General features: G+C 40.6%; 1 protein-coding gene and 1 long non-coding RNA gene across 2 annotated transcripts; one reads left to right on the top strand and one right to left on the bottom strand.

The window, feature by feature from the left end:
• Mxd1 (MAX dimerization protein 1) lies at nucleotides 1–25,524 on the bottom strand. The gene is made up of 6 exons (XM_027934597.2): nucleotides 25,228–25,524; nucleotides 24,390–24,489; nucleotides 19,462–19,491; nucleotides 6,899–7,013; nucleotides 5,029–5,188; nucleotides 1–4,782 (listed from the first exon to the last, which is right to left on the bottom strand). Exons 1-6 carry the CDS (start codon nucleotides 25,298–25,300, stop codon nucleotides 4,595–4,597), a joined length of 666 nt encoding a protein of 221 aa, XP_027790398.1. The 5' UTR covers nucleotides 25,301–25,524; the 3' UTR covers nucleotides 1–4,594.
• A 302-nt stretch (nucleotides 25,525–25,826) lies between these two features.
• LOC114091944 (uncharacterized) lies at nucleotides 25,827–26,856 on the top strand. The gene is made up of 2 exons (XR_003582601.2): nucleotides 25,827–26,310; nucleotides 26,409–26,856. It is a non-coding gene; the product is annotated as an uncharacterized lncRNA (long non-coding RNA).
• The last annotated feature ends 594 nt before the right edge of the window (nucleotides 26,857–27,450 follow it).

The following is a 27,450-nucleotide window of genomic DNA, read 5'->3' as shown; positions in this document are numbered from 1 at the left end:
TCTCTTTAATAATGAAATAATTTATTTGTTAACAGTTGAACAATACAGAAGTTTACATATACACAGCAAAGATTCTCTAAAACATGTAATTGTTTCTAAAAATGCATGTGCTAACTGTAATAAAAAGCACCATTCTCTATGGTCTTGACACGGGATTTACATTGGCGTCTTATTTACATAAAGAAATAAACATCTGGAAACAGAATTTCCCATTCTTTCATTGGCTACTCCCCTGTTTAGGCTGTGTTTACCTTTAGGAAGGTGCCCCCACCCCCAACTGATGGTTAACAGCAATATTTCAAGAGCACCAATTCTAGAGACAGGGGGTAAAGGCAGTTTGGTTCTCAGGTAAAAGCTAAAATGAAGGAGGCCCCCTTCAACCCATCACCCCCTCAGGTAGGATAAGAAATCAAAATTAAAAATCTAAATCAATTTTAGAATTGGGTGCCTTACAAATTCTCATTTTATGATTTTGAGAGAGAAGACAAACATACTCAATTTCTTCAGCCATTCAATAGCTGAATCTAGCAGTGCCAATTATTGCTTCTTCCAGAAGAACACAGTATAAGAAAATCGGGTAACAAATATTGATAATGAAAAATATCATGATAAGTCACATATTGTACCCACCCACCCCAACCCCACTATCTTTGAACACAAAATATCCTCCGGTCTACAGAGATCTGAAGGTGTAGAGTGAGGAAAACCACCTCATGGGAAAGGGTCTTGGGTTGTCTTCTCCCAGGAAGGATTCTTAAGTCAGGAGTAGCCAGCTACCAAAACATAATGCATCAGAGTCAGACAGAAAAAGGACAGATGGACATGCAGAAAACTGCCTTTCAGGCTCTTACTACCTGGTGTTCAACACGCAGGGAAGGTAAAGAGGGGAAGACGAAGAAATCTGGGGGACACAAGTAAAGAAGAAACAGAAAAGACCAAGATTCGATGAAAGTGGTATTCTTGCCAGTACAGTATGGAATAAAAACCTAAATAATAATGCGTGTGTGTGTGTGTATATATAATATATATGCTTTTCAAAAATAAGTTCTCTCTTTAAAGGATGAGGAAAAAGGCAAGAGGAAAAAAGTCCACAAAATCCATTCTCAAGCCCCAGGATATTGCTAAGAGGTTATTTTGAGCATCACATCTCACCTAGTTTACATATATATATTTTTTTCAGACCCCAGGATTTGTTCTTGGCCACTCCAGAGACAAGAGAGAGAGGCCCATAGGAAACCCAGGGAGAGACGTTTGTTTCTTTTGAAAAAGTAGAGCTTAAAGGAAAATGCCCACCTTAAAGAACAACACAACAGCCACCACTCAAGTGGCCCATTTGCAGGGCCAGGTCCTACTTAATGCTCAAGTTTGAATTGAAGATGGAATTGTTTTAGTCTTGGGTTGACAGGGAGACTCTAGGGTCTGCTCAAAAATGTGATGCTCTTTGAATCGCTAAACTAGCATCAAGTCTGTGAGTAGAGAAAGGAGCCAGCAGTTTCTATCAGCACCTTGAAGAGTTCAAGATCTCTGCTAAGCAAAAGAAAACCGCAAGCAAAACACCCTGGGTGCTCAGCCCACCATTCAATGCCAACAAGGGATGGAAAGCTGGGTTTTTAGGGAATGTTAACAGAAGCACACGTATATATATATTTTTCATGGCATGAAATTAAATCAGATGATGTTCTCTTCTTTTTCCATTTGCATTACGATGGTATCAATAAGAGTGCAGTTTAGATTTCTTTTTAGTTTTTTTTAAAAAGAACTTTCACATAAAAATATGCATGTGCCTATATTTATACATATCTATATTTACGTACAATTGTCAACGTCTTAAAGGCTGGGGTTTATATCTTTGCTCGTCTCCTCCCCCCATCGACCCTAATAGAAAGGTTTTCATTTTGCTTAAAAAAACGAAACAATCAAAAAGACTCTATAGCTCTTAGCAGTCACGCTGGTGGATCAGTGAACGAGAGAGGACAGATTGGCGAATCACGGCTGCAGTTCAGCCACATGGGGAAGGGGATTAGCTGCCTTGGGCTGAGTTTGCTGGTCCTGAAGGTTACAGTTTTGGTTAGAGAGAAAAGCCTGTCTAGCATGCTGACTCGGTCTACCTTGAACTTTGAAAGTAATGTCTAACCCTGGTGTCAGTTTTTCACAAGTGCATTAAAAATATAGAGATCTACACTTAGATGCAATCAAATTGAAAAGGACCAGACAAACAGTGCAAAGGTCAAATAATTACTGTTTTATATTGGGACAGTACATTTCATATTTCAACCAAAAGACAAAAATGCAGTTTAACTCAAAGGCACAACAATTAAAACACAGAAAATAATGGCATCTCTCAGATGCCTTATTTCTAAATTAAACAAACAAGTACACAAATTCTGTTCCCTTCCCTCCCCCAATGCAAGCCCACAAGCTTTTCCAAAGTCTTGAGTTTTCAATGCCACGCGGCATCCATCAGCATTGTGGACTTGTGAGGCGCTTGGATGTAGCAATCATACAAAATGCTTGAGAGGTCTAGCGAATGGCATTCGAAAGGGACCTCAAAGTGCAGATATATCTTTTCAAACATGTTACAGGCTGAGCTGGCTCTTTGAACACTACCACTCTGCTTAAATTCAGGAAGCAGGCTTTAAAAATGCAAAAGGCATACAAGTTGTATTTCAGTGCAAATCTTCAGCTGGTAATTGGAAAAGATTCCAACCAATAAAAAAAAAAAAAATCCTTTGTATTATCTGCCCCTCCCCCCACCCAAAGCCGAAATGAAGAAAAAGCAGAACAAAACCAAAACAGAATTATTACAGATGACTTTGGAATCATTTAGGAGTCCACTACTTCCAATTAAAGACATTTTTTAAAAAATACATTAACAAATCATTAAAAAAAAAAAAAAAAGAAAACCCACAAAAGTGATCTTGCTTCGTTTAGGCTGCTCTTCATGTAGAGAATGAGCTCCTGTATGGAGTGCATTTGAACTTGACTTGACTTGTGTGAAAGTGGAGGCGCTGGATGAGCTGTGAGGCTGTGATGCGCTAGTGACCGCAGCCCAGCAGGGCAGCGTGGGATGGCTGCCCGTTGCTGAGTCAGCCACTGAGCCCTTAGGTCGCGGTACATCTGTGGATTTTAGGAATGTCCCATCACTTTGTGACACACACTCTGCTGCAGCGTCACAGATTTTACAAATGGTTCAACTTCAATGAAAAAGATTCACTAGAGGCTGAAAACATTAAGACCTCAAAGATATGAATGCAAAAATATTCAGGGGAATGAACCAAATTTGTAGATACCTACATACAAAGTTTCTAGAACATCTATAAAAGCACAGTCATAAGAATTTATTTTCCATTACATTAGTTTATATAAAATGAATAAATAGTATTTATAGATTTAATGTGTCTTATGTACATATACATGTGCTCTGTTTTAGCTTAAATAAAAATGCTACAAAGTGGGAGACCACTTAAGGGAGAAATCATAACCAAAGAGAAAAATCAGCCTTTTAAACTATCAACCCAAAAGCCTCCATAAAGAAGTTTCTGGGTGTGTCCAAAAAGAATCCATTAGGAGAGGAGTTCTAGTAACACTGTACAGCCCCTCCGTCCACCTGCGACTCAGAGAGTAGAAATGCGGACTTTCCTCTCACTGATGATGGCCACTAGCTCAGCTAGGGCCAAAGCTCAGTTATTGCTGAAAGTTAAATAGGAAAATAGATTAGACTTGGACCAAATGTCACTTATTTGGGGTGGGGGGGAAAAGAGGCATAATCACTTTTGTGAAGTGGGAAATGGAGATCTCATTTATCTCTGAGGTAGGAAAAAAAAATGTTCCAGAGACAAGTAGCATAACAAACTTGGAGGGGAAATGTGCCTTGAGACAGCAGTACACAGCGAGGTCCAAGGACAGCGCACACAGAGATCGTACCGTTGTGTTTGTGGGAACAAACAACGATGGAACTTTCCTAAGCTGTGCGACCCAAAGACACGCTGCCAAGGTGTCCGTTCTAAAGTGAGAAATACTGCTCCCATCCACACGCGGCGGCGGTCGGGGATCAGCAAGGTGTGTGTGGAGGGTGTTTTCTGGAGGTATTCCTGACTTCCTCACGGGGTGAGGTCCACGGTTAAGTGCTCTTAAATCCTGCTTTCAAAGCTTACTTTGGAGTTCTGAGATCAGGATCTCAACTTTAAAAGTCTGTTTCCTTCGGTTTCCTAAGCACAAGACACACTCGGACATTTCTCCTAGGCAAGTAACATAGTAAGCCAGAAAACTTTAAGAAAGGTCTGGTCAGCTACTGAGGACAGTAAAGAAGAGGGGAAGTTGCTGAGATGTGAAAATTGCTTAAGAATTCTTGGGTGCTTCGAATTGATTGGAATGTACAGTCTCTCAGAGACGAATTTTTATGGAGAGAGAGAAGCTAGTGGATGCAATCAGAAACCCACAATCCTACGCACTTCCTCGAAAACTTTTACAAAGCTGATTTGGTAAAGGTGGTACACTGAAGTTTACGTGCAAGGGCGGCGTGGGCAGGTCCAATACACTACCTAATCGATCCGACGGGGAGAACCACCAGGGAGGCAGCCCAGCGACCACTCTCTTAGAGCCCGAGACACGTCTTATGACTGTCCTGGAGCTTTGTTCTCTTGATGCCGGAGCTGGAGTAGCCCTCGTCACTGCCGAGGCTCTGCATGCTGCCCCGCTCGTCAGAATCACTCACACTGCTGCTGCTCCAGTCCAGGTCCCCTGTGAGATAGTCTGTGCTTTCCACGTCGACATCGATTTCTTCTGCAGGGCACGTGTGAGAGATGCACGTGTTAGTGAAGTCAATCTGCAGAAAATCCAGGCTGAAAACCAGACCACCCCCAACCAACCCTTCTTTGGACCCTGCGACCTGATAGGAGAGGGGGTGACTCCTGCAGTCGCCCTACTCTATCTACTTCCCTAAGTCACAAGCAATTCCATCTTCCCTATCAAGCCTCCCCTGAGCAGCGCTGTTCCCTGGCTGGCAGGTGGAGGAGGGAGGACACTTACCCCTGTCAGAGTCTGAGCGCTCCGAGGACACTGTGGAGCCGGTGCTGTCCATCCGCATCCTCTCAATGCCCAGCTTCTCCAGCTGCCTCTTCAGGTGTCGCTGCTCGCGCTGAAGTTGATCTATTTGGTGAACAGCTTTTCTGTCACAATCTTCAAGTTTCTGCAAGTCAAGGGGTAGTTGGTAGAGCCCGCAGGGAATTTCTGAATCAGCAGTAACCCTGCATCTTTTCTTCCAACAGTGATATGTGCCAGCTGTCCCTAGGAGCCATTTGGCATGTCACTTGTCAAGCGCCTCTTTGAGACAGGAGGGCGCTGGTCAGGGACTGTGGCTTCATCTAACTCCTTCAGCTCCGACAGTGCTGGCACAATGTGGGCACTGGTCTGTCACGGGGAGGCTGAGCTCCAACATGCTGGCATCCCATACCCCTCAACCTGGCCTCCCTGGGCTGCAGCGATCCTTTGAATACCTCATCTTTCTGAATAGAAAATTGCATATGATGGGAGCTAAAGAAACACACTTCTATTTAAAATTATGTTTATTCAAGAACATGTCCCAATTACATAAGCACTTTTTTTTGTGTCATGCCCAATCTCAATTAACTTCTGTTTGTTAGCAGGAAATAACAGTTCCCTTTGGAGTCTTGATTCCAAATTGTCCAACAGAAGAGCTTATAAGACACATTTCCATAGATAACTTATTTTTATAAATCTGCCCCTTAGCTTCTCATATTCTTCAGATAATTAAGAGAAGTGTTTAATTGTAGCTGTTTGGCTTTAAATAGAGGTTCTTTTCCTCGCAGAATTGTCATGCATGCAGGCTACTAACCAAAATTAAAGTGATATCTATCCAGTCAAGATATGACTATAAAAACATGCCAAGCATTGATTTTGGCTATGGCTTTCAGAAGTTTGAACATATCTCAAGCTGGTCACTGAAGGGGGCCTCTGGGTTAGACACTGAGTTGCTGGGGACATAAGGTGGACACAAAGGCCTAGTTCCTCTCTTGTGGACTCTGCAGTTTAATAATGGGGACACCCACTAGTCACACAAACCACTGCCAAATGTCTACTATGACAAGGGTTGAGAGAGACTGAGATGCCTAATGACAGCACCACCTGTCACAGGAAGGTGACGGAGTCAGGAAAGTCAGTGAAGTCTTCTCTGAGTAGGTGGATGTGGGCTGAGATCTGGAGGATGAGTGGAGAAGAGGGAGGATGTGCACCACAGAGGGAGCAGCATGTGCAATGGCCCTGTGGTAAGAGAACATGACAAGCGCAAGAGACTGGAAGAGGGCTGGAGAGAGGGACATCTGTGGCATGAGATGCTGCTGCATAGGCAGGGAGGTCGAGGTCAGGCGGAGCCTGGTGTGTGTTGGGGAGGTGGTGACACAGTTTGTCCTGAGTGACCCAAGAATTTAAAAAGAGGAATGTGTTGACTTGTGCTTTGGCAGGATTGTCCTCAGGAAGCATGGATAGCTGACTGGAGTGCAGGTGAGAGAGATGTAGGGAGATCCCACATCCTGATCCTGAAGGTTTTGTTGAAGTGTGTTAGGGTGAAGATGAAGGTAGACGAAGCTGTGAAATAGTTAGGTCTTGGGGATGGTTTAGGTATACGGTCAAGGGACAGGAGCCACCCAAGGACCCCGAGTTTCTAGTTTATACAGTTGCAAGGAAAGATGGATGGACCACTGAACTCTGGACGTGAGGAATACTCGGTTTGGACGTGTTGCACTGGAGATGTCTGTATTCAGGGTGGAGGAGTTCAGAGGACAGGACTGTCCTAGAGAGATGCCTTTGTTTGTCCCCGATAACAACAGATAAGCCCTTACTAGATAGGAAAAGACAAAGAGGCATCCCAAGACACACTTACCTTTATGTGCAATTTGGCTTTTGTTAATAAACTCAACGTAGTGTGTCGATTTGATTCGGGTCCCAGTGGCACCAACACCTTTAACTTCTCTAAGCACAAGCGAAGATGAGCCCGCCTACAAAAACAAGATTGCAGTAGCATGTGAGAATTTCACAGTGGGCTGGAAGATGCCCCAGAAAGAGTGCGTTCTTAAAGTGTACGAAGTTGCCCAGGCCCAGTGATGGCAAATGCTACCTCTTGCCAAATAAACTTGGTTTGCAGCCAGACAACTCTGGGAAAAAGCACTAAGAAGCAAAATCCAGGGTTTCAAAGTTAAATCTTTTTGTATTATAGAACAATCTATTTGTATTTAGAACATCCAAATCAGAAAATAATGATACGCCAAATGGAGAATCCTTTTAAACCCATACTTCTCTTTGTAAAAGACCCCTGTTCAAAACCACTAGAGTACCAGAACTGTATTAATGCTGCATTTACGTGCATCAATGAATGACATGTGTACCAATATTCACCGAGGCTTTATTTTTTCATTTGTTCTTTTTAGACGTATATGACAGTAGAGTCAATTTTGACATATTATACTTGTATGGAGTATAACTTAAACTAATTAGGATCCCATTCTTGTGGTGGTAGGCTTTATTTGTAATAGCAAAGATGGCAACAACACAAATGACCACCATGGGGCACTGATTAAATACACTATGGCACATCACATGGTGGAGGACCTTGGAGAGAGAATGTGCTCCACGTACTGTGGGAAAGGTCTCTTCCCAGAACTGTTATGAAGTGAGGAAGAGCAAGACATCAAAGCATGAGCATGATATGCTATTTGTGTAAAACAGACAGTAAACAAGAATCTATATTCATGTTTCCTTTTAAGTTCATAAACTGGAATTATTTGTAAGAGACTAATGACTGGCTGGGTAGAGAGAAGACAAGGAATAGTTAGATAGATAAGGGAGGGAGAAAGGGAAATTTTTACTGAAACTTTTTTTTTTTTTTTTTTTAACTCAGGGGCACTTGACCACTTAGCCAAGTCCCCAGTCCTATTTTGTATTTTATTTAGAGACAGGGTCTCACTGAGTTGCTTAGTGCCTTGCTTTAGCTGAGGCTGGCTTTGAACTCACAATCCTCCTGACTCAGCCTCCTGAACTGCTGGGATTATAGGCATGCGCTACCATGCCTGGCCTGAATAATTCTTTATACTTTTTGGTCTTTCAACCATGTAACCGTATTGCAATTCAAAAAGTTAATTTTGTTTTTAAATATGAAAAAAGGATGTCATTGCCTTTGCTATACTAACAAGCCAGTTGGACAGCTGAGCAGAATTGCTTCTTGTTCTGGAGCATAGACAATGGTGCAATGGGACGGAGTGGGAGAGAGACAGAGGTTGGATGAGAAGGAAGCAAACTACCCACTAAAGAGAATCTTTTATCACAGAATGACCAGGAAAACAAGAGTCCTCACAATTTTGGAAATTTACCCTTCATTGAAATTTTGATTTGGGCTATATTCTAGAATCAAGCAGATTCCATGAATGAAACAGCCAAGATTCCATGAGAGAAACAGCCAAGATTTGGAGTACCTGCTTAAGCCCATCACCTCCTTAGAGCTTTCCCAAGCCATCCCAGCACATGCAGATGCTGTACTTCCTGGGGGCCTACTGGTTACCACTACTCCCTGGGAAGTTCACTGATCTGCCCACGTTGTTTGGTATTTGCTTCCTAACCATTTGCTGCAAACTCCTTAGTAAGTTGGGTCTGCAGCTTAATCATTGCTGTGTAGGCACAGTGCCCCCAGCACACACAGGCTAAATAAATGTTTGCTGAGTGGCTTGTGTCATCTGTCCAACTAGACTTTAAGCTCTAGAGGACAGAGTCCAACTCCACTACATCTTTGCACCTGCAGTTGTACTCAGTCTTACGCCTTCAGATAAATATGCATTTATCTAAGAATGTTAAATAAGAATGTAAGGAAGAATGTTACTATATTAGCAAAAGCTGAGAATACAGGTTTAAAAAAACACCCCAAAACCCTCAATAAACAGGCATGATACTGACCTAGGAAGGCAATTCACAACCTCTACCAGATGTGGGATATTCCCCAAAGGCAAATCTAGGAAGTTCTGGTTAGATGTTCTCCTGAGCCCCTGCCTCGTCTAGATCATGAGGAAATTTTCCTGGCTGCTCCAGGAGCCTCTAAACTTTGACAAGCTCGAGGAGAACAGCATTCATTTCTGAGCTGGGAAGACGTAAGGGCACAAATGCTTTATAGTATTTTATAAGACTTCTACTGGCTCTGAAAACCTGTCCTTGTGGAAGAGCCATAAGCAAAGACTCACATGAGCAGGTTGCTCCTCCCACTATTGCATGGGAAAAAAAATAAAGAAAAGTGGAAGCTGTGGATAAATTGTTCACCATGGACAACATTCCTCAAAAAGAGCCATGAAAATAGATCATGATTTCAGAAACACAATGAGGAAGTATAACTAGTCACTTCTGTAGTTACATATTTATTCTCACCAGCTTATTTCTTACTGTAAGGTTTGAAGACTGATTTTCAAATCAGGAGAAAAAGTTAAAAAATTAAAATTATATTTAGACATTTTTGAGCCTACTTGATATTTGCAATGACTACATGATTCACAACAGTATCATTTTAGTCTTTATGATGTGAGTTTAAATACAGATATGAGTATGTAAATTTTTTAGGAAGTTTGTCCACTGATAAAAATGTAATAAAGTCATCTTTCAATGCATTGTCATTTCTAGTTAGACAGCAGTATAGCCCAAAAAGCACTATTTTCACTACCCAAATGTGGGTTTCCAAGTGACACTTCCAGCGTGAACTAGTAATAAGACTTTCGACTAATCAAGCTGAGGGTAATACCTGTTCATTCAGGGTTTTCTGGCCCAGTTCTTAAAAAAAAAAAAAATAGAACCAGAGTTATTTTGTAGAGATCCAAAGCCAACTTCTGTCTTTGTCAGGGTCTTCCTTGCCTTTCCCAACACCTTACTGCTCCAACCTGATGGCTGTCCTGCCCACATGCCACCACCTGCAGACACCTCCCCATGCCAGAACCTGGGCCAACCACAGAGGAGGGATATTAAACAGGCTCAGTTCCATCATACTGTAGTGAAATCCAACCCCTGCACCAGATAAAGAAACAAATGGACTCCTTGGTAACAGCTTCCAGTAAGGATTCTTACTTCAACTGAGACACACACACACACACTCCCCCCATCATCCTGGAATCTGGAATCCTGTGGCTAATCCAAGGTACCCCACCGAACTCCCAGATCCAAAACAAGCAGAACCACCACCTATTTCAGCTCTTTCCTCTCAGTCTCTGTCCCATTTTGACCTAGGTCTAACTACCCTTGGGGAACTAGCAGGGGTTTTGCCACATACACTCAACAGCAAGCCACCCGATACCTCAATCTGACCCCTCCACTTGGATCTCCTCCCATAACATCTTCGTGGGATAGTCCTCCTGCTGCCAAGAGCTGCCTCCCAGCTCCCAGCCCTAGCAGAGGGGTGTTGTGCCAAACATTGGCTCCCTCCTGCCCTGAAAGCATGTTTTAATGCTGATCCATACTGCTTTGTACCTAGGTTATGAACTTTAACAAACTTCACCTGCTAATTCTTTAGAAAGATCACTTTGATTATTATATACAGGCTGATATAGTTCTGGTCTATAGGAACATAGGACCTGAGCCAGGGTCTGACATGGAGTGCTTTGTGCATGGCTGCAGTTATTCTTTCAATCCTAGTTTCCTCTCAAGAAGGGTAATTACTGTGCGCAAACAAACAATTACAGCGCTCTAACACTCCTCTTACAACCAACAGGGAACTCCAAGTGTGTCACGAGGTGGAAAGAGGCTATCTGATAAAACTCAGTTTGCTGAACTCTTCCTTAAAGAAAACAGTTCTCTTTTGTCATTAAAATATTTAATGAAAAAATTAAATCCTTTTTCTATGGAAATGCAGATATTGTTTATGCTAAAAGTATTACTTTTTTACATTTCAAAATCAGCAAATACTTTATAAAGCTAATAAATATAAAGGGAAAGATTGCTTTGTAGCCACACACCATGTAGAAGCAGGTGGAAAGGATTCCAAGGACAGGAGGGAAGCATCTGCCTCACTCCAGGAGAAGCTTCCTGAAGGGCCTGGGCCTCCCTCCCGCACCTCCACTGCAATGGCCACAGAAAGGTAAAGGGGCCAGTGTGCACTAGCCTGCAAAGTCAGGCACATACAGACAACTAAAAGCTCTCACAGTAAGAAGAAACTATAGCATATTTAGGAGCAAACAGTTGTAACAGTTTGGGAAGGATCTATGGGAAGAAAACAATAAAACATAGCTGAAGGACACAAGCAAATCTGAGTAAGTGGAAAAATAGCACATTCCTGGATATGAACCCTCAAAGTAAAAATGTCACTGTTTCCCAAGTTTGTCTACAAATTTAACACAATTCCAAGAAAACAAAATCTCAACAGTATTCTTTTTAATGCTGGAAAATTAGTTTAAACTTCATTTAGAAGAATAAATGTGTGAGACTGCCAAATTTTTTGAAAAAGAAGACTAATGAGGAGGAATGTGCTGTACCAGATATTAAATTATATTATAAAGCTTCAATAATTAAAAACAGCATAGGACTAATGCAAGAACAGACAGGCAAATCAAGTGAACAGAATAAAAGTCACCAGAAACAAACCTAAGAGTAGATATGAATTTAGCATATAAGGAAGATAACACTCCAGTTCCTTGGTAGGGGAAATGTTTGTTTGGAAAATGGCAAGGGAGTGGGGAGGTCAACATCAAAATAAATTCCAACAGATAAAAGATTTAAATATAAAATATAGTCGCATGCCACTTGTCAGTCATGAAGGATGGAAAACCAAAAATCCAAGTGAAGGAAGTTATAACTGAAGGCAGCTCTGGTCTGACAGAAGGCACCTGGGCTATCCAGAGTGTGCCCTTAGACAACTCTGAACGAGCTCTTCTTATATTTTTGCCTCCAGATTTAAGCTTGAATCTATTCCTCTCTCTCTCTCAGGCTGGTAGATATATAACCTGGGGAACAGTTTTAACAAAAAAGAGTAATACTGTAGGAAGAGAATAGCTCCAGAATTTAGTATTCTATACCTAGGATTCTTCCTGACTTGGATGTAGTCAAGATTGAAAGTGCTATCAAATGAGGTGTCAATGTTCATCTACGCACATGTGTACATGTTTGGGGAAGCACTGTTATTGGTAATTACTTTTATTTATTGAAGGTGTAACTGAAATTACTCTCTCCCTCAGACTTTCACAGCAAAGTATAAGAGAAAAAAAGAATTATAAGGTCAAGGCAGAATGACAGTCAGTAAAGAGGGTAGATAAGTCATTAAGTTCATGGGTGGACATCTTGAAGTATATATTTGTTTCACACATTTCTCAAAGGATTACTATGTGCTACTACTTTCCCAAGTACTGGAATATATGCTGAATAAGACTAAGTCCCTGCCTTTGAGGTGCAAAAATTTAGTCACAGTGATCAAAGTAAATGAGTTACAGCAAAATGATTTATCTTGGCTACCATGAAAAATATCCCCTCTCACCTGAAGCTCTAGAACAGCCTCCTCTTTGCCCTCTACCAAATGTTTTTTCTCCTCCCTTATCTATAAGCATCTTGTTTAATTTATATTTCCCTAAAAGATTTTCAAGCTTTTGTAGTCTATCATACCCTTCTTCCCCTCCCCCCAAATAGATCATGTTCATTCATTCATTCATACACTGTGGACCTCTTATGTATCTAACTCATCTATTTTGTTCATTACCAAATAATGGAAGTGACTTTGTCTTCTATTTCTTGTTAACCCACTGGAGCCTAGAAATAATAATGCATCTGTAGACACTGACATAAGAGTAGAATGTGATATCTTTGGTAATTCATGATAGCCTTACCTAAGAAACATGATATATCTGACCTTCCTGAGTACTAGTTTTTCATTAAAATTGAGCCAAAGATTATTGTCCAAAAAGAAAGAACAGCTTATTTAACTCTGAGGTTTCATCATTTTATCTCTAACCTTGATGTTGGCACAGACTTAGCCAATTACTAGTGTCATAAATTCTATAGGATAATTAGAGGTCAAATAAAAATAATTTCAGATGTAGTTATGCGTAAGCTGCATAGTAAGAAAAAGAGGGGATTTAGTATAGGGTAAGAAGAAACAAGTCTTATTAAGGAATCAAAAATTAGTCCCTAAGAGTGAATAAGAGTCATAATAGATTTTGGGTTGAGAACAAAGCCTTAAAACAAAAAATCCAGATGAAGACAACAAATCATGCTTTGGGAGGTGGGGAAGTACTTTTCTTCTTTTTCTAAAATGATCCCTTGAGACATTATTTCTCCCTTGAGGGATAATGATTGTCAAATGCATCATTATTACTAACTTAATTGGAACCTGGAAGGTTCTGAAGATTCCTCACAACTGTGCTGACACATCTTTGTAGAAAATACAAAGGTAATAATATACTCAGTGAGTAATGTATAAATAATAACTCATGGTGGCTACATTTTGAAGAAATAAGATCACTTCTTTTTGGGGGTTGGGGACGGGTACCTGGGATTGAACTCAGGGCCACTCAACCACTGAGCCACATCCCCAGCCCTATTTTGTATTTTATTTAGAGACAGGGTCTCACTGAGTTGTTTTTGCTGAGGCTGGCTTTGAACTCATGATCCTCCTGCCTCTCAGCTCCCCCAAGTTGCTGGGATTACAGGCATGCGCCAGTGCCCGGCTAAGACTGCTTCTTTACTAATGTATACCTTGCTAAATTTCCTTTCCAGAACCTAATTTTTACTTTAATATTATAATTAGTATGGCTAGTTCTATCCCACTCTTTGACTATTAATTCCCTTGACAACAAATCAGGGAGTAGCCCCCAGTGCTCCAGTTAGGGGATTGGAAATTAGTAAAATAACCAGCATTGGTCTTTTCTCCAAGTGCTTCCAAGGGCAAATGCCATCTACACAAAAGGTATACTGCAGAAAAGAGACTCTAATGGTACAAATCTCCTCCACTTTGTTAGCACGGACTGGGATTTGCACACTGATCCCTATGCTGACCCTCTATAATGAATAGGCATGCCCTTACCCCATGTGGCGACAAATGTGGATTTGTTATGACATCCTAGATGAAACCTGAATGTGGTCAAGGGAGTTCAGAAGCAGTAAGAGTGGTGCAATACATACCACAACCCAGGTCCCATGCATAAGTCAGGCCCTCGGCCTTCCTATATGAGGAACATGGTCATTTGAAAAGTCAGAATGCCAAAGAAAGGACTACAGGGAACTGTGATAAATTAGAACATTCTGCCAGAAGAGACCTGACTGAAATGGTTTCTCATGCCAGACCAGATGTCACTGAAATCCTGTTTGACCAAATGGAAATAACAGCTTAGATCAGGCTGCTGAGTCTTCCCAACAGAGCACACACAAAAATCTTTTGTCATAGGGTCAGAAGACTCTGGCAGAGGTAACCTGTCTAGACCAGCTGCCTAATTCCAGCAAGGCCTGCATATGTACCATTCCAGAAAAGTGGGTGTCTACTATTAAAGGAGATGCCAGAGCCTTCTTTTGAAAGAGTCCATTCTAGCACTGCCTCCTGACCTGTTGGTTGCAACTTACATGTAATCACAGTCCCCATTTGCTGTAGGGTTTACTGAAAGGCATTTAGAGCAGAGTAATTCAAAGCTAAGAGAAAGAAACAGGAGAATTATCATCAATAAACAGGACAGAACAACTAAAGGTTAAAAGATTTCCTATACTCAAACAAGAATTGATTAGTTAACTTCAATGGGAAACCAACAGCAATATAAAAACATATAAACTCGGAATTAGCTTTTGCAAGAAATGTGGATGATCTACAAGGAAACAATGCAAAACTTTACTTGGACATGGTAAAGAGGTCTGAATAAATTAAGACTCACACCAAAGCCTGAGTGGAAAGACCTAATATGTAAACATAAACTTTTTAAAGATTAATTTATATTGGAACTGTGTGATTTTGATTTTTTAAAATCCTCAAAGAATTTGGGGGATGGGAACTGACAGTTTGGTTAAAAATTTGTCGGAAAAAATAAACTGGTAAAAAAAAATGGAAAAATTAAAAAAGGAAGGAAAATGAAAGCAAGAAGAGATTTGCTTTACTAGACTCTGAAATAAATAATGGAACCTCAATGATTAAAAATACTTTTATAAAGGCAAGGAAAAAGAGATGGATCAATGAATCAGTGGACTACAAGAACAAGTCTAGGGACAGACTTGGGCACACACAGCAGTTAAGTATACACCAGAGGCATCAACTTCAATCAGTGAGAGGAGACCGATTTCCTGAAGGTAAATGACAAACTGGACAATTATGTGAATTAAAAAAGGGGTAATATCTTCTATATATATCCTTTACATTATTGAATCTTTTTAAAATAAAAAGAGTTGGGCAGGGGATGTAGCTCAGTCATAGAACAATGGCCTAACATGTGTGAGGTCTTGGGTTTAATCCTCAGTACTGCAAAAAGAAGAGGGGGGGGGAGAGGGAGGGAGGGAGGGAGGGATAAACTCTATAGTATATAAAATTAGACAAAGGTTATTTAACAGCAACACATACTCATACACACATGAAAATTCTTCAACTGTGCTAGTAATACAAGAAATGCAAATTAAAACAAATTGCCTTTGTGTGTTTTTTGTTGCTGTTGTTTTTGACTTATCAAACTGATAAAAGTCTTAAGTTATAATATCAACTGTAAAGGCATAAGAAAAATACTGTCTGTAATTTGCCTGGTGGGCAACCTAATAATCAACATCTAAAATCATAAAAACCTGTATGCCATTAATTACACAGCTACAAATTTGTCCTATGGAAATAAAGATGATGTTGAACAGAGGTGTATCTACAAGTCAGTTTGAGGAAGCATTAGTTACATTGACAAAACACTGGGAAGAACCTACATTAGGGGAATGGTTATAGGAGTTACGACACAACCATATGACATAATACTGAGCATTTACTAAAAGTAATGCTGGAGATGGAGATTTAATGACAATGGAAAATGTCCATAAAGTAACTTGAAAAGAAACAAACTACAATTATTTAATATATAATCCTATGTTGATCTTAAAAATATACAAAAATCTAGATGGATGTGGAACAAATGTTACCAGTTGTTATCCCTGAGAGGCCTATTACAGATGATTTTTATGTTCTTTGTGCTTTTCTGAATTTTCTTATTTTTTTACACTAATCTATATTTTTAGAGTTATTTTCCAAAATAATTGGAAAGAAATATTTTGAAGTTATCTTAGTTTATTTCTGACAAAATTTTAGTTTTTAGTATTATTTTCTATATTTCTCAAATATTTTTACAAGATGAGTTTAAATAACAAAAAAGAAAAGGAAAGGAAACACCATGTATACCAACACAAGGGTGTTTCCTTAGGAGGTTTCACCCCCACTCCCCAATTAGTTACAATGCTGCAGGCCATGGGACAACAACAGGGCCAACAAACAGGACCTCGCTGGAGTAATATGGAAACAGCTCCCCATGGCAGGGCCTTGGTCGTTCCTGGGCTCAGTACTCCCAATGCCAACTACATGGCTGTAGGTACATAACCAATGCTTATTCTACTGAGTAGAAGATACCATCGCCACCGTTCTAGATGTCTTCTTTTACCCTCCCACCGATACCAAGTTACTTAAAAGTCACAATGTTGAATCTAATATCCTCATAGTGGATCCTGATAACCTATAACACTAATTATTAAGAACCTCTAAGGTACCACAGAAAGGTTTCACCTAGCTACTTTTTTGCAATACTGGGGATTGAACCCAGGCCCTCACACATTCTAGGAAGGTGCTCTACCACTGAGCCACATCGGCTCACCCACAGAAAAGGCTTCTAAGAAGAAGTATAGTGAATTATACAATTTCCTAATTTTAGAACTTCTTATCATAAGTTGCTTTTTATTTTTTGAGAGCCCTGACAATCTTTTGTTTTGTTTTAAGGTAAAAAAAAGGCTAACATGTATTAGCATTTAGCAGAGTAGTATTCTTTATAGGCATCAGCTACCAAAGCCAGGGAGATTATAAGAGTAGCTCTTTGATCTTAAAACTAAAAAACTCTTAAGTATCTGCACAAACAAAGGAGAAAAGCCTGACAATTTTAAACTCCTTCCCTGAACTGCAGCAACCAATGCTTGGTTAAATTAAGTAAATTGAGTCCTTACTTTCTTCTCTTCTGTTCACATGCTCTAGACCAGTGAAATAATTATTAAGACCTTATAGGACCAAATTCCAAAAAGAAAGGAAAGTGGAGGGTGGGGGGGAAGACTAATCCTTTCACAAGTAAAAATTGGTCATATGGAAGCAATCTGAATTATAAGCAGCTAGCCCAATAATGACTTCAAATCCAGTTTTCTAGAATTTTTGCCTCCACAGAGTCCTGTGCATACTTCAATCACTTAGCATATTCATTGAAACAGTCCCTGCATGTTTCTCTTTAGACAAACCACACATTTCTCTGGGATGAGGACCTCACTGATTAGATGCCCTGGTATGAACTCACCTAATACCCAGTACACAGCCCAAGCTCTTGGGCCACAAGTAGACAGAAAATAAACACCCCTGAGTTTCTAAAATAAATGATGCTTTAATATTGTGTGGAATTCTTGCAGAGGTAAAAGGCACAAAGAGGTCTAGCTAGTCTAAGAGTCTTTACCTGAAAGGATGAAATTTTAGTAATTGTACAAATAAATGCCTAATTAAAAGGTTAGAGGAGAGAAGGAGAACTAGAAGCCTTCTCAGCAGAAATAGTCCCTCCCAGTTTACCCAGTTTGCTGCAAAGGCAGAAGAAAGGAGTAAATCTAAAGATGAGAAAGGAAAGCCACAGCTGCCCACCTTTCCAAAGATAATACCTTTGAGTTTCTAGTCCACAATGTATAAGTTCTAAGCACAAAGGAAACATGGTCTGTCACAATCGCAGAACAGCTAAGAGGGAAGAAGGGATGGGGAAAAATTACATGTACACTAAGGCACTCAACCAACATTGTACGCGTGTGTGTGCACACACACATAGAAGATATTGCAGTGAGGAAAGGCTAAATGTTCATCCTTTTCCAAGATCTTCCCTGGTAAGGGTCTAGTCTGCCCTTTTACTGATAAAATATCAATATCATTCAGATCCTGACTTTCAGAGTCAGACTCCTTTTTCAAAGAAGGTTTGCATGAAACAGTCACATGTATTTACAGAGCCATCGTTACACATTATCTTCTTGTTCATGCAGGGCACTGAGAAAGCCATTCAATTTGGATGGGTAGCCCACATTTCAAGTTGATGGGAGCTCAGAGACTAGAACGAGACTTGCTCGATGGTTCTCAGCCCTGGCTGCACATGAGAATCACCTGGGGAGCTTTTGAAAAATACTAGTACAGAGTCTCAACCCAAACCAATTAAGTCAGAATTGCTAAGGATGAGGTCTGGGCATTTTTTTTTTTTTTAAAGCTCCACAAAAAATTGCCATTAATTGTTTTTCAGCATAGTAAAAAGTGAGTATCATTTTTTTTAAAGAGTCTTTACTAGAAATAGAAAATCTGCTTTACAATATTCCATGAAGAGGGATAGTTTTGATTATAGAAGATTGGCAAAAATGTTAATAATTACTGAAACTGGTGGTGGAGACACAAGACTTGATTACATTATTCACTCTACGTTTGTATATTTGAAATTTTCTATAATAAAAAGTTATTTTATAGAATCAGAAGAAATAAACATCTATTTTCTACCCCCATAAAATACACAAGTGTATGTATATGATGTATTTAACATGAAAAGATTTTTAAAAATGTTAAAATAAAAGCATTGCAAATGATGGTTACATGCAAGCAGAGTTGGGAACCACTAGGCTATGTCACTGACGGATGGGCAACTTCATTTGGAAAATAAAGAATTAAATAAACAGTAAGAGGCAATCAAGGTGAAAGAGAATCAACTCAGGCTTGTGGCACAATGGAGCCCAGTGAGGGCAGCAGGCCTTCTCTTGTTGGTCACTATCTCCAAATTTCCGCCATACACATATTTGCTTGAATTTTGAGAATCTTCATTCACAACTAAATTGCAAGTTTACACACATATATGTATACACAAGTGTGTATGTGTGTATACATGATTTAAGACAGCATTGCCAATTATATTCAGTAGTATGTACATTTTTAAAAATGTTATTTGTAGAAATATGGCCTAGGAATTAACATGCTATAGTCTGCGGGATAACTACATAAAGGCATTTATTCCTCAGGAGTCCTCTGGGGCTGGGGACGGGTCAAGGGTATGGTCTTTGGAACTGTCAAGCTCTTCATCCATTCAAGATTTATGAGCAATGCTGCTTAAAGGGCCCTGAGTAAACTCTTAAATCAGGTGCCACCAATAGGAAGAGAGAAAAATAAAAGCAACCAAAAACTTGAATAGAAAATGCATCAAAACACCCCACATTCCACCTCCCAAATCCCCAGCTCACCTATTCTTCTCCATTTCATTGTGAGTTGATCTGAAAGAGGAAACAACAAGATTATTCTTGTCTCAAAGGACTAAATTTCAACATCAAAACAATTATTTTAACTTCTTTCTGTCCAAAGTTGGTAAGATAAAAGAGAAAGGGAGAAAAATTCATGGGCTCCAAAGAAATTAGTCCATTTGGGAAGTTAGATAAATGTAAATATCTATAACAGAGTTCAAGGAGCAGTGACATTTCCTGGTACAAAAGTAATCCTTTTGAAGAAAGGAAAGAAAAGAGTCTATTTATACAAAGAGAAAAACAGCAGTGCAATGCAATGTGAATTTGGATTATATAATACCACAAAGCTTTCTTTAGGGTAAAACAGAGGAGGTGGCACCCCCACCCTACCCCTGCAGGTTTTTCTAGGGGTAGCATACACCAAAATTTAATTTAAGTTGTTTGACTATAGCTTACAGTTTTAAACAATAAAATAATCCTCCCCCAATCTTTTGTCTCCATGAATTAACAGCCTTCCGAAAGATGCTACTGTTGAATAGCTATCAAGTGATTTTAGGGAGGGGTTTCCAAAACTCAGCTTAACACAGAGACAATTGGCTAGTTAAAGCAGAAGTTAGGGTGGAATTCAAAGTTCAGTTTTGCCACTGATCAGTACTATAGACGATTTTAAAATTTTTATAATCCTATCCTTGATTAATTCTTCTGTAAAATGGGAATAAAAATTATTGCCAATAAACCACTGAAAAGCATGGATCAGTGAGGTAACAACTGCAAAATTAATGAGAAAGCTTTGGATAAAAGGTGGGGGGGGGGTGTAAAATTATATTTATTAGTGTGTTAATAGTTGACTTTGAAGATTAGATCTAGTTTAAGATTTTATGGAAAAGTTTCCACAAAGTCACAGGAAGTCAGTCAATGTGGCCCCTCTTTAGTGTCCTCATCCAATGCCTTCCTAACCAGTTATGAACTTGGCAACCTCCAGCCTTACAAAGGAGCTGAATCTTGACATTTCTTACTGAAATTTTCTGGAATCTAATCAGCTTAGGAGTTTATGCCATAGCTCAGGTCCTGGATTCTGTGGGGCCATAACTGGTGGCCTTACTGAGTCTAGGAGATAAAGTCTCCCAGCAACCATGGAGGAAGATTACCTTGAGGATGAGCAGTTACTCATTTACATTGGGAACTTCACCACCAAGTTCACCTGCACCACAGATGGGAGGCAGTGAAATTATATGTGTCTGGGTGAGCGCAGGGTGTTGTCTTGAAATGGGAAACTTCTAGGCCTGCACTAAAATTTCTCTTCTATGAGGCCCTTGGGAGATGAATTTTTATTTATGAGGAAAAAAGAAATGAGAATAACGATGGTATTTTAAGCTTTAGAATATTTACTTTCTAGGTAAATGATACATGGACCTCAAAACTTAAAGTTTTCAATTGATTTACTTGGCTATCCATCACCATTCGTTAGGTACATTTTTCTAAGGTTTATTTCCTTCAATGACCAGCAGGATACCATAGTTACCAAGAAACCCAGCGTATGTTGCAAACCTTTGGCTTTAAATTATGTGGCATTTTACTTTTAAATGGGAATAAGAAATTGGAGACTTAACAGATTTTTTTTTTTTTTAATATATGAAAGTAAATGACAACAGCTGGTTAAAATTTCCCTGTTTAGCTCTGGTCAAGGGCCATCAGTAAGTAGGTGGAAAGTAAGGCGAATAGGTTGAAAAGGCAGTAGAAAATAGCAGCCTGCACAGTACTCATATCCAACATTTCTGGATTCTTTAAAGAGATGTATATATAGAGAGAGAGATTTATATAGTTATATAACATTGAATTTCCAAGAAAAACTTAAAAAAAAAAAAAAACCAACAACATAAGAAGCACAACTCTTTCCAAACTCTGAACAGAGTCTTGGAAACTACAAATTTTACCTAATTACTTAAGAGTGTCGAAACATGGTGCTTTTTAAAGGGAGACGTCTACCTAATGGCTAGGTCATTGCTGAAGTGCATTTTATTTGCTAAAACTGAGTTAGTTATTAATAAAAAGTAACCATTTCAAAAGTGATTCAGAGATTGCTTGCTGCCTATTGATGGTTATGCATTTACATTTTTAATTAAAGCATTATAAGAATACATAGGTATCCCGTGTCAAAACTTTTCCATGTGATTATTGAAGATTTGGTAACTCTTGAATCACTGATATAGGTCAAATTTCAGATGAAAAGATAACTAAGTCAAACTACAGTGTGAAAAATGAGAAATGTCCTTGGGTTCAGAAAGACTCTTCTTGTCAGTTCAGCTATTTAGCAGGTTTTTGTTTGTTTGTTTTATGGTATTGGGGATTGAGCCCAAGAGCACCCTACCACTGAGCTACATCCCTAGCCCTTTTTACTTATTATTTTGAGGCAGGGTATTTCTAAATTGCCAAGGCTGTCCTTGAACTTGTGATCCTCCTGCCTTAGCCTCCTGAGTTGCTAGGATTACAGGTGTGTGCCACTGCACCTGCCAGCCTCTGTCATAAAAGAACTGAACTTCCTCTTCACATGACTGCTAAAACCTACTTTACTAATGTGACAAAACATATTTTGAAAAGCTCTAGAGTTGGGAATGGTGGCTCATGCCTGTAATCCCAGCTACTCTAGAGGCGGAAGATTGCTTAAACCCAGGAGTAAGTAGGAGGCCAATCTAGGCAACCTAGTGAGATCTTGTCTCTTAAAAAATAAAACAACAATAAACTCTAGATTTCAATTATAAATAATTACTGATTTAAAAAATCAGTGGGCAAGGAAAAAAATGTTTCATCTTCCCCTATTCCAGTAGTTTTTGGATGGTTCCCAAACAATCAATATTCAAATTTCATTTTTTTTACAAACAGCTTTTAAATAAACTGCATTTTCAGTTCCCAAGAAGTTTGACATAATAGTTAAATCTTATTTTTTTGTTGTTCAAGGACAAGTACTGCCTCAGACTCTATAAGCAAAGAGCACAGCATTTCAACCTGAATAACCAGGAATAAACTACTGTTCTGTAAACTAGCAGTATATTCTCCCCCGCCCTCATCTCAGTTCAAAATCCTGATCATATATGGCCTTGAATATAAAGCTGATTCAAACCAAGGAGTCAAACTGTCGTCTCTGTTGAGATGACTTACTCCTCAGCTAAGGGACATTCTGACAGGTCATGAAAGAAGTGATCGCACTTAAATAAAACTACCTGTTCTTGCTTCATATGTTTGCTTGGTGCCATCTCCAGGTAAAATCATAGTCCCTCAGAGCTCCATATGCCACTTAATATAGTACATGAATTCCTTGTTAGTCAAATACATGGACAACTCTGATAGTCTTTTGTCTCTAAACATGGAAAGCAAACCAAACCCATTAATAGAAGATATGAGTTGTTTTTTTTTAAATATCAGAAATTGTGGCCACTTTGTAGGAATAATGCTTGTTACTAAAAAGAATCCATTTCTTGGTTTAAAATTCTCAAATATCAGTTTTCTTTCCTAATCATCTTTTCTGGACCAAGCCATTTATCTTCAACAACATCTTCTTTTCTACTTTCCACTACTACTGAAAATCCCCCCACAATCTTTCGTGAAACTTAGGAAAAAATAAAGTGTTAAGGTATTTAAGCATTAATAACATGGACAATAAAAGCAAAAGTAGACTATGCTTTTTCAAAAAAAATAAAATAAACTGAAAGGTTTCAAAGTTTTTTCAAACAAAAATTTAAAAGTTTAAACTGTAACAAAATGCAACACAGCTTAGTTGTTTTGATACCATGTGTAATCCAAGTCAATACTTACATCCTTCCTAAAGGGTTTTAGCCCATCCACAGAATCATTGGCTACAACCTTCAGGTTATATTTAAGATGGGAGGACAAGGAAAATCCACCAGGTAATTAGCAGGTTCATCCTTCATGTGCATCTTAGTCAAGAGCATGGCACAAAGGTGCTACTCACATCCTGTGATTCTACTAATACTAAGGACCAGGGGTGAACCAAGGCCAGACTAGGCAACAAGAACAAGTGAGTTTTAGGTTTAAGTGGGACCTTTCCAGCCTTAAATGGTCTGTATTAAGCCACAGAGGCTACCCACATAGTTACTTGCAACAAGTTATTCATGAGAGTGAGAGAAGGATAAGGATTCTAAATTAGTGATGAAAATGTCAATGATTTTAATCTAGCAAGAAAGGTAAACTTGAATGAATCTAATAAAACAGAATTCCTAGCCAAATAAAATTTTAAGGGAAAAGAGAAGGAAAAAGTGGTGAGAAGAATGATGGAGTATTTATATGTACCAGGAACTATGCTTAGGACTTTAATATACAATTTCACTGACCATTAATTAAATACTTTCCAGTGAAATTTATAGCTTTTAAGAACTATAAGGCAATTTGTGAGGCTAACACAAAAAGGTAACATATTAGTAGTTCAATACTATTTGTTCCTCCATCACTAGAGAGGTAGGCTTTAACCTCAATCATTCATCTTTGCCATTATAAATAGATGTGAAAAATTAGATTATCACTTAATGTTTCTAAAATCTTCATTATGAAAAGGAAATTGAAAATGTCCAGCATTTTCTGGCTCTGAACTTGCAACTTCTGAAGGTGAAATATTGACATTATTGCTAATCTCACTTAAAGCTTTCACAAATTTTTGTTCAGCAAGGGGAAAAAAGCAAAATTAAAATTTAAAAGAGCTCATAAAGAAATGCAAACATTTTTCTTTTTCTTTTCAGTCCTCTCAACTTAAACTGAAGGGCTGCTTCCTCAAATGTCTTAAGACCATGTGTGCAGTACTGAATCATGATCACCACTTAATGTATTTACAGGGTTATAATCACAACAGACAACTTACATTCTGCCATTTATATCACCTACAGTATAATCTAGATGAGAAAGAGAAATATTTACCAAATTACCTGCTACTGCTGTTATTCTTCTTGGATTTATTCCTCCGTTTTAAGGCATCTCTGTCCTTGTTATTGTATGGTAACATGGAGGCATAACCATGTTCAGCTTCTAGAAAACCGGAGGATCCAGTTAATGAATGAGCCTAGAACATTTAATACTCCATCCCTTTCATAGTTTCCCCCTTTTCATTTATTTATTTATCTTTAAAAGAATATTGTGGAAATAACTAAACAGAGCAAGGTGGAATTCTGAGAACAATGATTTTTTTTTTTTTAATTGTGTAAATACCCTTAGTTCCAAGCAGGTGTAAAAGAAGATTCCAGTTGCTCATTGTTGAGAAAGACACAGCAAGTGGCTTAAGCTCGCCGAGCTTTGGTCGCCCATTAGCAATGTCCAGCAGGTTGGTGTGGATTAAGTGGGAGCAACCTCAGGCGAAGGTGCGGGGCGAACCCCGACCCGGGGCCAGGCGAGACACTGCTCCTCGGCTTGGGAGACAGGGCGCAGGCCCACTTGGGGGCTGGCGGGCACCAGCGCAGGTGAGGTTAAATCAGAGGGGACTGGCTGAGAAGGCTCTGGGCAACCCTACTCGCAAGGGGGTGGGGAGGAGGTTGCGCCCAGGACCTGGGGGACAGCAGCTTCTTTCTCACCCCCATTCATTGCTTTTGGGGCAGCAGAGGCCTCCTTTCAGAGCGCGCGTGGGGAAAGCCGGAGGGGTTGGGAGCGCTCGCGGTCGCGCTCTCGGCGCCTCCAACCACCCCCGGAGAGGCTGGGCTCCCTGACCCACCGCCCCGTCCCTCAGGACCCCCGGCCCCGGCTCGGGCCAGACGCCCCCCAGTCCCCGTGCACCTCTCTCCCGCCGCTCCAGATAGTCGGCCGCCTCCAGCAGCATCTGGATGTTCATCCGAACCGCCGCCGCCATTCTGCACCGGGGGCCGGAGCCACGGGACCAACCCCCACTGCCCACAGGCTCGCCGCGGCCGCCGGACACCCGCGCCCCGCTGTGGACCCCGCGGAGCAGGGCTGAAGGAGCCACTGGCGAACACGCTCGCCGGGAGGGGGAGGGGGCCAGTGAGCTGGGCACCGCCGACACGGTGACAGAACCCGGAGCAGAGCAGCAGCCGCCACCGCCGCGGAGTGTTTATCCCCGACTCACCATCCCCCCGCCCCCAGCCCCTTCTCTTGACAGGCCCGCTTCGGCTGCGTTCCTCATTGGGCACCCTAAAGAATACCCCGCCCCTGGCCTTGTGCGATTGGGAGAGGACACCACAGCTCCGCCCCTCAAAGTCCGCTCCTCTCGGTGGTTGGTCACGCTTGACAAGGCCCGGGCTCCACCCCCCTCTTTCCAATTGGTGACAGGATTCGCAACTCCGCCTCGTGCTTTTCCCCTGTTTTCCATTGGTTCTATACCGACAACCGGGCCCCCTTTTGCTTTGTTAGTATTGGCCAAGAGCTGTAGAAGGCTAGCCACTTCACCTGCCTCCCATTGGTGGAGCCTTCGGACACCTCCCAGCTACGATGATGTCACCTTTCTCCAGGTCCGGTGAGCCCTGAGTGGCTGGTGGCCAGCGGCCTCGCTACTCCTCCTCAGGTCTGGCATTGGCTGGAAATGGCTGGCCCCGGCGCTGGGTGGTGCTGATTCACCGGCCGCGGGGGAGTTAGGCTCCGCCCGACCCCTCCTGGTCCTGCCTCTGACCTGTTGCGAGTCCTGTCTCTGGGGAAAACTTCGGGGACCTGCCAAGTGTCCCTCGAATGGAAGGCTGGCAGCTCGCGTCACCTGGGAGCTCATCCCCGCTCGGGTTCGGGACCGGAGCCTTTGGTCTGGTGGCTGTGACCCCGGAGGTCCCCGGCTTTTCCAGAATCCGGCAGCCGTGAACCCCCAGCGCATCCTCCCGGGAGGGAGAGCTTCATCAGCAACCCAGCAAGTGGCCGGTGGGCCAGGGGCTCAAGAGGGCGCCACGTGACTAAGGGGCTGGAAGAAAAAAGCCTGGCCTGTGTAAAACGCCACCCAGCGTTTTTTCTATTCTCAGGAAGCGCTGGAATCCGGCTGCGGTACACGGAATTGAGTTTCTCTCCGAAGGCGCTTACCACCCCCGCCCTGCCCCGGGAGAGTGGTGGCAGAATTACTCTTATCACGCAAGTGGGTCTTAAGAGCTCAGAAATTAAAGTTGAAGCTGAGTAAGCTGAACCCCAAGATTCTTTGGCCTAAAGCTCTTTTAAGGTTTTCCCTTCCCTTTTAATTCTAGATAAAAACAGGAAGGCTACAGGAAGGTGTGTTTGTGTGAGGAGTGGTACCAATATAAATGCTTACTATAATATTATGTATAAAAACCAAAAGTTTAGGATTGTTCCATAAACCTCATCAGATTTTTTAAATGAAAGCTCTCTGGAGACTCAAGTAATGTACATTGTTGCACATACTGACATTTCCAATTTGAAAATTAGAAATAAAGTTATTTAAGTTGGGAGTCCCCAAGGTTGAAATGAGTAAAGCATGTTTTTTTTTTTTTTTTTTTAATAAAATGTATTATTGTTGCCAATATGTGATAGTAATAGCTTACTGTATTACATATGTTATTTCTAATTCTCAATATAATCCCGTGAGGTAGGTTGTGTTAATTACCTACATTTTGCACATGAAGAGACAGGCCCAGCTAGGCTAAATGATTTTCCTCATCCTCCATTCAGCTGCAGAGATGGGAGCTGAACCTAGGTTTGTCTTACCCACAGCCCTGGCTACTAATCCCCAGGTGTTAGTTGTACTAAAGACATGCAGAAAAAGATTTCCAGACTGAGTCACAAAACACTGATACTCAAGCCCTGGGTAAAGAGAAAGACAAATGTGTAAATACAATTGTGGTGGGAAATTTTTAAAGTGTTTTTTTTTTTTTAATGGTCCATAAATCCATTAAAATTGAACAAATTAATTAGGATAAACATGTAATAAACCAAGACTGACATGTAGGAAACACATTTTCTAGGTTTAATGGTTAATTAGAAAAAGTTATGAAAACAGTAATTAAATAAAACATACTGAAAGTAAAGCTTTTCATGAAGGCATAAAGTTGAAAA

The sequence above is a fragment of the Marmota flaviventris genome, chromosome 14 (assembly GCF_047511675.1).
Source record: "Marmota flaviventris isolate mMarFla1 chromosome 14, mMarFla1.hap1, whole genome shotgun sequence".
In the NCBI taxonomy this organism is placed as follows: Eukaryota; Metazoa; Chordata; class Mammalia; order Rodentia; family Sciuridae; genus Marmota; species Marmota flaviventris.
The sequence above is the reverse complement of the archived record's forward strand: the minus strand, read 5'-3'. Positions and strand labels throughout refer to the sequence as shown.

Excerpts from the sequence above, each read along its gene's own strand:
- Mxd1 (XM_027934597.2), bottom strand. The coding sequence starts at position 25,300 with ATGGCGGCGGCGGTTCGGATGAACATCCAGATGCTGCTGGAGGCGGCC. Across the intron at positions 24,490-25,227 it reads TCTGGAGCGGCGGGAGAGAG|AAGCTGAACATGGTTATGCC; the intron begins GTGCACGGGGAC and ends CCGGTTTTCTAG. Across the intron at positions 4,783-5,028 it reads GCGCTCAGACTCTGACAGGG|AAGAAATCGATGTCGACGTG; the intron begins GTAAGTGTCCTC and ends CGTGCCCTGCAG.